Source organism: Aethalodelphis obliquidens, unplaced genomic scaffold (assembly GCF_003676395.1).
Source record: "Aethalodelphis obliquidens isolate GAN/ISIS:26980383/991018 unplaced genomic scaffold, ASM367639v1 scaffold8, whole genome shotgun sequence".
Taxonomy (NCBI): domain Eukaryota; kingdom Metazoa; phylum Chordata; class Mammalia; order Artiodactyla; family Delphinidae; genus Aethalodelphis; species Aethalodelphis obliquidens.
In genome coordinates this window covers 11,669,536-11,684,132 of record NW_020837952.1, presented here as the reverse complement: position 1 = coordinate 11,684,132, position 14,597 = coordinate 11,669,536, and the positions used below count along the sequence as shown (strand labels likewise).

Sequence of the window (14,597 nt, the reverse complement as noted above, 5' to 3'; positions counted from 1 at the left end):
CTAAAAAAAAGATGGGAAATTATTTCCATCAAGATTTCAAGATATGCCATGTGTGTTTTGTACTAAGTTATACAAATAGACATACTCTGGAAAACATTAAACACAAAACAATGCAAAGTTAATATCAGTTTTAAATTCTTATAAAAGAAAATCATTTCATTAACATGTACTTCAGTGTGCAATTAAGATTTATAGTTATTCTAAGTTATCAACATTAAAATGGGGGAGGCAATCTACTCATGCAAATCTAAATTTATTAGTAAGGTATTTCATAGAACTACTTCAAATTAAAACACTGTACAAGATGTGCTTTTAAAACTTCTACAGCAGTTTTTCTTTTTTTTTTTTTTTAACTTATTAGTACTAAAAGAGATTTGCCAAAGCTTAAAGGGAAATAAAGATCACTATTACCCCCTTCACATATTTTATCATGCTGTGAAAAGTATCTTTAAAATCACAATAGTACTTATTTAACTTTCTAAAACAACAAATAAGAAATATGCTCAAAATCAACCCCAAGGTGACACTGTTTGGAGACATTAGCAATGAAGAATAAACTTGGAGTAAAGGACCAACAAGAGTAGTTTGATTTCTTTCTTTATCCTTGCAGAAATATATCTCTTCTGCTCTATAGTCCTCCCCCACACCCTACTCCTGGTATGAATCTGTGTTATCACTCAACAGATAAGATTTTCCTAATACTATGACAGGGTACTATTTCAAGCCTCCCTTTGTAAGTATACAAATATTTTATTGTGTTGCAGTGTAGCTTTTTAGAAAATAATGCAATAATACTGCATCAAACACAGGATGATACAATATAACAACTATAAATAAGACTCAATTTAAAGCAATAAACACTTAAAACACAAAAAATGAAGGAAAGCTGCTTTCTGAAATCGAATAATATCTTATACTCCAATAAAAATATTCCAATCAAGGCAACAACTCCATTACTGCTTTTCCAAGTATGCTTCAGAGGTCAATTTTAATAAATCAATTTTCAATCATGACAATAACCAAATTATTAACATGTCTTTGGAATGTTTTTGTATAAAATCCACTAGGAGGTATAATTTATGTTCTAGAAATTCAAAATACAGTGGATGCTAGAAGTAGAAATACAAATGGCAAATAAGCATTGGTAATTAAAAAAAGAAAAGAAAAATTTTAAAAAAAGCGGATATTTCTTCATTCATCAAATTTTTAAAAAGAAAAAATAAGTGATAAAGTGGCAAATAATTTTAAACTGCTAAAAATTGAGGGAAAAGACAGTCATATACTCCTGGGAGAAAATAAACTGATAGAAGTCTCTAACAGGCAATTTTTAATATATATCAAAACCTTTTAAAATGTCTGTATCTTTTGACAGGTCAATCCCAACTCTGGAGATTTATTCTAAGTAAATAAGAATGTAAACAAAGACTTAGGGTTACTGATTTACTGCCTTATGAGATGGGACCTGGAATGATTTTCCTAACTCTTTCCTGACTTTGATAACTTTGTCTTCCAATATTATTTTCTGTTTGCTTCTTTGATAACTTTGTCTTCCAATATTATTTTCTGTTTGCTTCATTTGCTTTGCCTTAACCTCTAACTTACACATTAAAAAATAGATTGGAGGGGCTTCCCTGGTGGCACGGTGGTTGAGAGTCCACCTGCCGATGCAGGGGACACGGGTTCGTGCCCCGGTCCGGAAAGATCCCACATGCCGCGCAGCGGCTGGGCCCGAGAGCCAGGGCCGCTGAGCCTACGCATCTGGAGCCTGTGCTCCGCAATGGGAGAGGCGACAACAGTGAGAGGCCCGCGTACCGCAAAAAAAAAAATAGATTGGCAACATAACTGCAATTTATGATTGTATTTTTTGATGAATTCTGATATATACCCCAACTTTGATTAGCCTTGGCTTAGCAGAAAGACCTAGATCCCCTTCAACTGGCATGGCATGACTACATGAGAAGCAAATCAGTTTAGGTACAAGGGCTTAATTAAGCAAATTAGATGAAAAGAAGATCAAAGATATGGCTAGATGACTTACAGAGAAACCTAGAAATAACTGTAAAACAAATTAGGAAGTTCATAAAGTATGATTTATCTATTATTTTCTCTCTAGAGAGATTCACGATCATGTGTTCATACAGATCGACAAGTCCTTACCCAGAAATCCTTGAGAAGATATATTTTAGAATTCAATTTTTTTCGAATTAAAATAAGTAATTTGGTATATATACCATATATTACTTAACCTCCATAAGCAGTATGAAAAAGCACCCCATAATAAAACACAGTAATATATCTGCAGCAAAACTTATGAATATTTACACTGTATGGGATAAATAAAATTATAAACAGCCTCAGGTTAAGTTCAGATCACTTATGAAAACACTTGATTTCCAGAGCTTTTTAAAAGTATTAATAACTATGACAGTGTATTTCCTTCTTTAATTAAAAAAATACATATATACATATACCTTGGAAGAGGGCATTTACCACTTAATCTTTCATCCTCTATATAACGATGTAGTACATCTTGAGACCTCTTTAGAAGCACTGAGAGTGCCATCCGTGAGATGTAGCCTTCTTGAGGTGTTGTGACTTTATTGCTGAAGGAAAACTGGAGCAGTGTTTCAAAACACATTTTAGAAAATTCTTCTCTCAAACGAATATCAATCTCTGCTTCTGTAGAATTAACAATGTTTGATGGTTAATACAAGGTTAAATAAATACACCTTAATGACACGATTCTTAGCAAACTAGGAATAGAAGGAAATTCCTTAACTGATAAAGAGCATCTATGAAAAACTTATACCATACACACACACACACACGCACACGCACACACACACACAGAAACAGTTTTCCTCCTTGCAAGGTTAAAAAACAAGGCAAGACTATCCACTCTCATCACTTCAACATTTGTCTTGTCTTGGTCTTTTTATACACTTCTACAGCACTAGAGTACCTCTCAACAATCTTCTACATGGTCAAACTTGGAATAATCCGTTTGTCTGTCTGTTTCTTTTTTTCTCTTGGCAACATCTTCCCTGGACCCTGACCTCTGCTCCAGTCTGGACTAGTTGCTCTCTGGACATACTGTCCAGTTATATCCTGGAACTAGTCTTTGGCCTGACCCTGCGAGTTGTTTTTTTCCTCTCTTGTGTTATATCTTACTTTCTAGACCTCATGCTTTCCCTTTTTTTGATTTACTCCTTTGTTTTCACAAGGCATACTCTGTAGTACCTGAGAAAGTGAATGGGAAGTAAAAATTTTGAGACCTTACATTTCTGAAAGTGTCATTTTACTGTGGTACTCAAAGTGTGGTTCCTAGCAGCATCAGCACCACCAGAGAACTTGTTAGAAATGCAAATTCTCATGCCTCACCCCAGACCTACTGAATCAGAAACTCTGGGGTTACAGTCCAGCAATGACTTCACTCCAGGTGAGGATAATGCACACTGACATTTGAGAATTACCATTCTACACTCCTCACTTGGCCAACAGTGGGCCTAGGTATGAAACGCCATGTTAAAAATCTTTTCCATTTATGACTATGAAACCATAGCCTCAATGTCTCTGAGCATCCAGTGTTGCTGAGAATTGCAATGGCCTTTTGATACAACTCTTTTGTGTTTGAACTTTTTTCTTTTCTTTTTGAAATCTTTTAGCATCTTCTCTTTATTTCTATTATTCTGGTATTTCATGATGACATGTCTTATTGTGAGTCTTTTTTCTTTCACTATTCTGGGTACTGAGAGACCACTTTTAATCTGCAGAATTGTATCTTCAGTTTGTTTCTTTGATAATTTCCTCTCCTAGCTTTTCTCTATTCTCTCTTTCTGGAAGACCTATTGTCAGATGTTAGATCCCTCGGATCCATTTTATTTCTTTCTTCTCATACTGTCCACTTGTTTGTCTTTGCTCTACTTCTGGGTTATATTTTCTTAATGTTTTCTTCCAACCCTCCATTGAACATATTTCAGCTATCATATTTTTAGCTTCTTTGAGCTCTTTCGTGTTCTGATTGTTCCATTTTAATATCATTCTTCTTGTTTCATGAATGTAAAATCTTTTATCTCCTTAAGCATCCTAATTATATATTTTTTTAAATAAATGTTTTCTATGGCTCTGCATTTTATCTCTTTCCTACCAGTTTCTTTCACCCTCTCTTCATTTGTTTTGGTCTTTGTCTTTTGTGTTGGAAGATTTCCTCAAACGCCTGTGAGCTGTGGCTGTCAAATCATACCTAAGAGCAGGGGACCAAAAATAATCACTGGAACCTCTGTGTTTATAGCTTGGTCTTGTTTATTAGCAGGAAAGACTCTGTATGTATATGTTTAAAGAAAAGTCCAAGTTAAAGCTGAGAAATTTGTGTCCAATGGTCAAGTCACTGGAAGAACATACATGTACCTTCTTTATCTTGGTACATTTAATATTATAAATGGCAAGAGGTATCATCAGAAAACTGCTAGAAAAGTATACATGGTAACTTGGTAATCCTTATTTAGCTTAGAATATTTACATATAATTATAAACATGGTTCTTAAAATGTATTTTATAAAAAATTTATCTATAATTTTTAAATATACTTAATAAAAAGCTGACTAAATTAAGATAAATGGACTTCAAAATTTTTTCTCTGAGGTGCTAATGTTTTCAAACCTGTACTTTACCAGATTAATTTTAAAAACTGTCTGGGCTAGGAAAAAGAACCAGTTTGTGAAGTAAGCAGTATCTAGTGGTCAAACTGTACATAGAAATGCTCTTTAAAGTGTTTACCACAGTTTAGTAGAATTTAGTCACAGCTCCAGTAAATTCTGGGGACAAAGGATATGAATGGCACAAATTTAGAACTTTTTAATTATCTCACCAAAAAAATCACATTATGGTGCCACGATTACATTTAACACTTGAGCATAGGTTTAAAAAAAAGAAATAATAGCAAAAACCAACTTACATCTCATCTCCCAATATGGTACATCAAAAGAAGCATGTGGTTCTTTTTAAGGATGAACTTTGGTCTCCAGGCTTAAGACTGTGGGCAATTATTTTCAACCTTTCTAAACCCATTTCCCCTCTGTAATACAGTAGAACCTATCCTCACAGAAATGTTGTGAGGGATGAGATTAATATTCTAGCATAACCCTGCACATTGTGGTCATTCACTAAATCTTAGTTCTAACAAATGTTAAGGATTTTTTTTTTTTAATGAACTAGCTCTGCAATTATAGTCCTGAGAGGTTGGTATTAATATCTTTATTTTACAGATGACAAAACTGACACTTAGGGGGCTTCCCTGGTGGCGCAGTGGTTGAGAGTCCGCCTGCAGATGCAGGGGACACGGATTCGTGTCCCGGTCTGGGAAGATCCCACATGCCGCGGAGCGGCTGGTCACGAGAGCCATGGCTGCTGGGCCAGCGCGTCTGGAGCCTGTGCTCCGCAACAGGAGAGGCCACAGCAGTGAGAGGCCCGCATACCGCAAAAAAAAAAAAAAAAAAAAAAAAACCACACTTAACCAACTACTAAGTGGCAGAATACACATTCATTACCTCCCAATAATCCATGACTTCACAAAACTGGTGATTTATGTCAGCCTGCAATGATTTAGGTGGATTCCGTAAGTGCTTTGCAATTTAATTCATCACAGAATATTTACCACGTTTTCCCCTCATAAAGCTTAATATTCTATATCACATTCTTAACCATTCTCCTGTTTACATTTACCACAATTGTAGGAGTAAACATTTCTAGTAGAAGTCAGCTTCTTCAAAAGTGCTTCAATACTTATTAACATCAAAAAAAATAAATATTGAAATAACATACCTGTAAATGAAGATGACTGAGAATGTATTGATCCCTTATTAAGCATAGTCATTATCTGACCAACAAATTCCTTAGGAATAAAATTGGCATAAGGTAGTATCTCAGTGCTGATAAGCTGAACTACCTAAAACAAAAGATGCAAATTCAAAGGTATTTTTTTTTCTTGAAAGAGACTAACTCAAATGATAATTTCTAGAGTAAAATTTAAATTTTATTTTAAAAGAAAATCAGTTAAAGAATCTTTCTTAATAGAAGTATACAACCATTTTAATGTTAATATGCAGGATAATAAGTCTGTTTCCCTCATCTGTCTTAGTAAATAACTTTATTACGAAATAGTCAATACTATAAACTGTTTACTATATAAAAACTTCAATAAATTTTGATCTGCAACATGATAAATGCAAAGAGAGCTCTGGAGAAAAAAATCAGCATATGAAATGTATCCATGTTAGAATAAAGTATCTAAAACAGGGTTAAGAACATGATTTAAATCTCCTTTTAGAACCATAAAAATGCGCCATTAAGAAGTTATATTCATTTTTGTTAACTAGTTTATTTCTAACATACAATGTGTGATTTTGCCTTTTGAAGAGAAAGAAGAAAAGTTTGAGGAGAGTTTTCAAGAGTTAACATAGCAATGGGACAAAAGGCAATATTTTGCATCTATATATCGATAGGATGCCTATGCTTTCTATGTAATTTATTTGATTTGCTTTATTTAAAAGTTCCCTTATCCCACTTAAAGGGAAAAAATAACCCCCCCGAACAAAAAAAATCCATAACCAAAAACTACTTCTTTAAATTCCAGTTATAATCAGCAAAATATATTCTTTAAAAAAACATTCATTATTTACTTCTACATCTGGTTAAAAATAAAAAATCTGAGCAACTTATTGATTAATTTAAATACAAATATCTGATTTGTCAAACTATAAAGTATGCTCTCAAATACATGCTCACTGACTGATGGATTTATTTTACTAAACCAACTGTTTTTTAAAATTATTAAATGGACACAGCTAAGTATCTGGACACGCACACAGCACAAAGCTAACAAATATAAGAAATTAATTTTTTAAATGTCAGTGCTTTAAAAATTAAACTTTAACCTTTGTGTTTTAATGCTTTTAGGTTCAAGCTCAACCTATCACTTTACTTTTTTTTTTTTTTTTTTAGCAATTTTACAGTTTCAACATTTCTACTATTTGGTTTTCATAAATGGTCACAGGAAAATCTTTTAAATAGCTTCCTCACCTCAACATCAATACTTTCATTTCTTTGAAATTCTTGAATAGAGAGGTTATCTGGAGGTATGCTAAAAGAAAAATAAATAAAAGACTTGATTTTTAAAGGTAAAATATCTCCTTAAAATACAAACAGAAAATAAACAGAATTCAAGTATCAAAAAAATATATTTTCTCACCCAAGTTAGAATATTATCAGTTATTTAAAAGAACAGTATTTTTAATTAATTAGTATAAATGACTAAGCTAATTACAAACATGAAATTCTAGCTACAAAAATAATTAGTACAATCTTGAACTAAATAAAACCTGTAGAACAAAACTTCTTTTAATACTATGAATGAAAAACGAAGAAAAGTAAAGATACTATCATCTGGAGTTACAGCAAAAATTACCACTGTGACAAAAACTGAATTCACTTATATTGCCAGTAATTTCAGAGAAAGTTAAAAGAGCCTTGGTCAAGATGCTGAATTATTCATTCAGCAACAGCCCACTGCGCATTAATTTGTAATAAATACAATATACTAAATATCTTTACAGTAAAAGAGAACATCTGGAAAGAAGTGGACTGATTCAGACTTTCTAAAACAGAACAGTGTTCCAACAAGATCAGAATAAATCAACAGTTCCGAGGGAACCAAAGCTAATTCTAGACCCTGTGGCTCTGAATAAGAATGAGCAGTATAGTTCTATTAAACTTATGAAACAATGAAATATTAAGCACTTAAAAACAGCTGAGAATAGGATGGTAATGATTATAACAATAATAATGACAGCAAAAATTAGAAAGCCAGCCACTGTATTATGAGCTTTATTTACATTATCTCCTATGTTCCACAGTAACCACATGTATTATCATGTAATTGACAGAAGAGGAAACTGAAGGTTCGAATGGCTTAGTAATATGACCAAGAACACATCGTAAATAAATGACAAGGCCACAATTTGAACCTAGATTTATATGATATTTGAGCCTAAGTTCTTTTCTTTTATAAAAGTTATAAATGTAAAAACAGTATTATCATATTTAGATTTAGAGGTACAGTATAGAGTTTTGTATCTAGAGCTATTTTTGCTCTATTTGGTATTATTTGGTTTATCTAACCACAGGTATTAAAATACACACACACACAAAGACAAATACCAACTGGCTAACTATTGTACTAATAAAAAAAAGCTTATCAGGAACATACAGTATTAATATTATTGGGATCACATATCAGAAACACTGAACCTTATTTTTTTTTGAGACTTCCAATTTTTTAAATAGATTTCATTTATTTATTTGTTCATTTTTGGCTGCACTGCGTCTTTGTTGCTGCACGCGGGCTTTCTCTAGTTGTGGCGGGGGTGGGGCTCCTCTTCATTGCAGTGCGAGGGCTTCTCATTTCAGTGGCTTCTCTTGTTGTGGAGCACAGGCTCTAGGTGCACGAGCTTCAGTAGTTGTGGCTCACGGGCTCTAGAGCGCAGGCTCAGTAGCTGTGGCGCACAGGCTTAGTTGCTCCGCGGCCTGTGGAATCTTCCTGGACCAGGGCTCAAACCCGTGTCCTCTGCATTGGCAGGCAGATTCTTAACCACTGAGCCACCAGGGAAGCCCCTGAACTGTAGTTTTAAAATATCTTATAATGAGGGAAGAGAGTAGCATACAAAGCTGAAAGGTTAACTCCTCCTAATCCTAGTGATCAATAAAATCAAGAATTTATTCAATTGTGCACAGGTTGAATCTTCTGATCTCAGAACTCACACTAATGTTTATTTATTTTAATTTATAGTTAGTATCCTTTCTAGATACTGTGAGCATATCAAAAAACATTGGTCGAGCTTTTAAAAACACAGATGATTAACAGAATTTACCTATCAATTATAAAGGGAGATAGTCAATACTGCAGGTACAAATGGGCCATATAAGATCCGTATAGTCTCTAAGCTTGAGGAGTACAGTAGTTAGTAATTAAAAAAAATTTTTTTCATGAATCTTTATTTGAAAGAAAAGAGGCTTCAAACTGATAAAGTATTATGTGTATTTTTCATCAGTTCTCTCTGAATGGTACATTAAAATTATTTTTTGAGATATAATTCATACACCATAAAATTCACCCTTTTAAATTGCACAATTCAGCTTTTTAGTATGTTCACAAAGTTGTGCAATGGTCACCTCTTTTACTTCTAGAACATTTTCATCACCTCCAAAGAAACTCTGTATCCATTAGTAGTCACTCCCCATTCTACCCTCCTCCCAACTCTGATAACCATTAATCTATTTTCTATCTCTACTGATTTGCCTATTCTGGACATATCACATAAATGAGACCATATAATATATGGCCTTTTGTGTCTGGGTTCTTTCACTTAGCATAATAATTTCAAGATTCATCTATGTTGTAACATGCATCAGTATTTCATTCCTTTTTATGGCTGAATATTCCACTGTATGGATGTACATATCACATTTAATTTATCCATTCATCAGTTGAACATTTGGATTGTTTTCATTTTTTGGCTGTTATAATGCTGCTACAAACATTAGTGTACAAGTTTTTGTGTGAACACGTTTCATTTCAATTCTTTTGGGTAGTACTTAGTGATTTTTAACTGAAGGTCAACAGACTATTAATTGTATCAATTCCCACTAGCCCACGTGTCTTCTAGAGGACAAGTACCATGTTTTGGTACTCAAAGGGTGGCTGAATGAATTCCTAACAGACTTTAAGTGTCCACCAGGTTACAGTCCTTATGTTGCTCATTTTTAATTGTTTTTCTTTCACTCATTTAAACAATTCATTCACTTATGATAGTCCTCAGTGATGTCCAAAGCCTCTTGTTTCTTCTAGTTGATTTTGGTTTTATTTGTTTTCTTTGTTACTGTACTGTTGCTGTTACTGTATGAAAGCAGCTTGCAGACCATAAACAGTTGGGAAACATCACAGAGAAAGGTATGGTTATTCACACAGTCTTTGAGTATCAGTAATTAGGTTAAAAAACTTATAAATGTTCCAATATAAAAGATACTCAAATATTCATATTATCTAAAAACCTAAGTCATGCTATTCCAAACACTCTTCCTACTGTTCAAATACTACTACTGATAGATTTCAATTATAGAACATTGTGTATATGTGCCATAAAATAAAATTTAAAATCTAACAGTTTGTGATTTTCCAAAGTAATCAATTATTTGGAAAACAAAAACAAAGGCAAAATCTTCTCATGAAACTGTGAAAGTGTGCATGGTTTTTAAGTTCTCTTAGTGAGCACTGCATTTTTATCATCAACTAACTAATAAAAGCTTTCACTTTGAGCCTTAAGGTATTTTTGGACTATGAAATAAAAACTAAATTGGCTTTATCAATGTAAACTATTCAATTAAAAACACTGATTAAAACATTAAGTCAAAATACATAAAATAATTGTGGACTTTTACAAGTAGTCAAATCAGTTAATTTAGTCTTACAATTAAGGACAATGATGCCAACTGAGAGGAAATGACCAGTTCAAGGTGAACAGAAAGTAGGCGGCAGAGTCAAGAGTAGGCCACAGGTCTCCTGACTCTCAATACAGGGTATCTTTCTATTACTTCATGTAGTAGAAGGCTTAAATGTGTAACTAGAATAACCACAACTTAGAACACTGATTCTGTGTTACTTAGTACCAGAATTTAGTACCTTTATTTTTTTTCTAGCCATTTAAAAAAACCCCAAATTTAGGGGTAAATTTCCTAGTCCCAGTTATTTAAAGTTTTGGTCGTTAAGTTTTTAGTTTAAAATATAGCTGTTTCACGGTAAAGGATATGGATAATGTCAGTTTCTCTTAAGTGAAAGAAATAATGATTATGAGGATAATAGTAGGAGCAAGCATTTTAATAGAAGCACTTACATTCCAGGAACTATTCTAAGCATTCATTTAAATGATTTAATCCTCACAATAACCCTATGAGTTAGGTAGCATTACTATTCCTATTTAGCAGATGAGGAAAATTAGTCACTGAAACATAAATAACTTGTACAAAATATCACAGTTACAAAGTTGTACAGTTGGGATTTGAATCCAGGTAATCTGGCTCCTGAGTCAATGCTCTTATCCTCTATGTTAACTGTTTCTTAAACTGTGTGATTTTTCAACATACTCAATATACTCAAACCTTTAATGTAAGTAGGGCCTCCAACAGGCAAAATACTGTAATGAAATTATACTACAACTGCATGAATACAAAAATTACATAAAATGTTAATTACCTATTATTAGGCCTTTGTTTCTCTACCTACTTTCCTGTACACAAAGAAAGTACTTAAGAAACTGAATTTAATAAAATAAGAACAAAGCTTGGAAAATGAAGAATGTTCAATAAGAAACTTGAGAATAAGAAAGACGGTGGAAAGACTCAGTCATAGGAAAAGAAATTCTTAAAGAAGTTTTACTCATTTCAAAAAAACTGATCTAAGCTCATTCAACTTATTAATAGGGCAACATGCATATACAGACAGATAATTGAGAAAGAAAAAGAAAAGTTTAAATTTCTAAATCTGTTTGCTTCATACAAATTAACGTAGTGACATAGGCAACAGGGTCCACAAAGGAACTCAAATACCCAGGGTTATTTTAAAAATGAAAACAGAATTTGCTTAGATATGCTTTGTGAGTCACTATCATTTTCCTGCATATATTCAATACAAAGAATATGCTTGCATTGGTATTAATAAGATTTCTAGAGTTGAGAAATATATAAGAAAGCAAAACAAAGTCTGACCAGTTATGGAAACAGAAATTACGATCACATGTCATTACTTCCAATTCTGAAATATCAGATAAACCTCTACAGAGAAAAATGTAAGTTAACCTTCTGCACTCTACAACTTTTCTTTACTTAATAACTAAACCACATTAGAAAGATAGAAACTCTTCAGTTAAATCATTCTGTGTAGACTCATCTGATCATTATCAATATGCCAATGTAGGTTTTTCTTCAAGTATATGAAATTTATAATTTAAATGGTTTCAAACTAACAATTTTTAATGATTAAATAGCAGTGCATGACACATTCATCCTTCTATAGTTTTAAAGAATGATTAATGGGGCTTCCCCGGTGGCGCAGTGGTTCAGAGTCTGCCTGCCGATGCAGGGGACACAGGTTCGTGCCCCGGTCCGGGAAGATCCCACATGCTGCAGAGCAGCTGGGCCTATGAGCCATGGCCACTGAGCCTGTGCATCCGGAGCCTGTGCTCCGCAACGGGAGAGGCCACAACAGTGACAGGCCCGCATACCGCAAAAAAAAAAAAAAAAAAAAATAGAAAAACTTTTGTTGTCATAGAATTTCACCACTATAGCACAAAGGAAAATTAGATTGTAGGAGTACTGAAGACTACCTACCTATCACAGCTATTACTGGTTAAGTCCATCTTTAGTAAAATGGCACATTTGAGATTAGTGCTGCCAAACGGAATTTCCTGTGATGATGGGAATGTTCAATGATCTGCAGTACCCACTAGAGCAACCACTAGCCACACATGGCAATGTTGAAACGTGGCTAGTGAGAATGAAGAACTGAGTTATTAATGTGACTTCGTTAATTAAAAATTTAAGTTAATTGTAGCTAGTGACTGCTGTATTAGATAGTACAGCTCTAGAGAGACTGCAGCAGACTCCTCATTCAAAAAATTCCGTATTCTAATTACCCTATTCTCATTCAGTGAGGGGTCAAAATAGCATCCTTAAGACACACCCTCAGTTGGAATGTATACAATGAAAATTACATTCTTCTTTGCAAAACTTAAACATCTTAAAGAGCTGTTCGTTATTACCAATGATCTTATTTATTCTTAAAAAAACTCATTTTCGGAAGTTGTTTTTCTCTTGTAATGCTAAATGGGCATCAGATTTTTAAAATGGACCTTCTTAACTTCATCGAGTTAAAACCATGGCTCCTTAATTATGATGCATTCATGTGACCTCATATATAGACCCCTGTCTTACAACCAAAACACTGTAAACAGCAAAAATCTCCACTGCTCACAGATAATGTACCCAGTGGATAAATGCCTAATCCACTTCTTCTTTGTATACAATCTAGCAATCTTAAGAGTGAATTACTTTGTTAATGAATAATGAGAAATACTGTTTTTAGAGCAATTACAGGTATAATGTGTACTTCTTGAAAGACTGTCTTAACTGTAAAAATGAATAAGCTGACCTTTTAGTAAAGAGAAAGTCTTCAAAAGTGTTGGCTAGTTCTGGCCACATACTGTCAAATTTTCCAGAAGAAGCATGCTGCCGGGCAACAGGTAGCCCAATAGAAAGAACTTTGAGGAGAGAAGATACTGCTAGTTTCCATGTGCTTTCGGAAGGGCAGGAATACTTCAAACTGAGAGGAACCCTAAGAGTCTGTGAAAATAAAGACAGTTTAAGATAAATACTAATTAAAACAAACACACACAGCTTTAATTACTTAAAAAAAACTATAGCTGAGAGCAAAAAATAATAACATAGGTATTTTCATTTTAAATAGGATGTTATTTTCTAGAAAGACCAATTCTCAGACATGGTCCTCAAATCATACTGCCTAGAAAGATATACTTTTTTTTTTGGCCACTTCCCGAGGCATATGGGATCTTAGCTCCCCGAACAGGGATAGAACCCGCACCCTCAGCACTGAAAGCGCAGAGTCCTAACCACTGGACTACCAGGGAATTCCCTAGAAAGATATACTTTTAAGTCCTATGTCCATTTTATAAACAATGACCCTGAATAAGGACTGAATAATAACCTTTTTGAACCTCGGTTTCGCATCATAAAAAATAGAGATGTTTTCTGAAAAGTTAAGAGTAAGAAACTTACAATTTTGCAGCTTCTCCAACTTGACGTTATAAAATTAGAGCATTCTGCCATAGTTCTCCTGGCAGAAAATAATTTGACTGATGGGGTTTCTCCCATCCAAGAGAGATCAATACTGCTTATATTTTTTCACTAATGGTTAGGTAAATATGGCCTAGAGTATCATTACTTTGAAGTCTTATACTTTATCTTTAGAATTCTTTGAATTTTATACTCTACACTAACATTTTAATGTATTTTTTTCCTTTTCCAAATATTTGAGAAAAGTTGATAATTCAAGAACTTGGTTTATTTTATCATTAACCCTTGAGAACACAGCACAGCATCTGAACTATGTCTAGTGACTAAAATATTGAGACTTACTTTTTAATTGGTCAACTTCTGAGACAGGTTGCTGTTAATCATTAAAGAACTAATTCAGTGGTTCAGAATGAATTTCTCTGGTCATAGTACTATCCAACAACTAGAAGACTAGACTGACGAAACTATCACAGTGAGTTACCCCAGAGCACCATCAATAAATAGTTTCAGCATACCGTTTGATAATGTGCATTAGACTGAAAATTCAGCTTTTATATAAAAATTCTAGTCTGAGAAAGATAAAGAGTAGATGAGATACGTTTTCATATTTTAATGTTATGGAGTGAACATAAAACCTGATTTCATCATCCTCCACACAAATGATTACTGAATACTCACAC

The 14,597-nt window shown here is 33.6% G+C and overlaps 1 protein-coding gene across 5 annotated transcripts in view; it reads right to left on the bottom strand.

The window, feature by feature from the left end:
- MON2 (MON2 regulator of endosome-to-Golgi trafficking) overlaps positions 1 to 14,597 on the bottom strand; it is a 124,189-nt gene that overhangs the window by 18,543 nt on the left and 91,049 nt on the right. For 4 of the 5 annotated variants that reach the window (XM_027106885.1, XM_027106886.1, XM_027106887.1 and 1 more), the window contains 4 exons: positions 13,256 to 13,446; positions 7,078 to 7,138; positions 5,821 to 5,944; positions 2,472 to 2,679 (listed from right to left, as the gene is read on the bottom strand). In XM_027106885.1, coding sequence (XP_026962686.1) covers positions 2,472 to 2,679; positions 5,821 to 5,944; positions 7,078 to 7,138; positions 13,256 to 13,446 — 584 coding nt within the window. Of the gene's footprint in view, positions 1 to 2,471; positions 2,680 to 4,776; positions 4,815 to 5,820; positions 5,945 to 7,077; positions 7,139 to 13,255; positions 13,447 to 14,597 lie in introns of those variants that run through there. The other variant, XM_027106888.1, reaches the window with a different exon arrangement.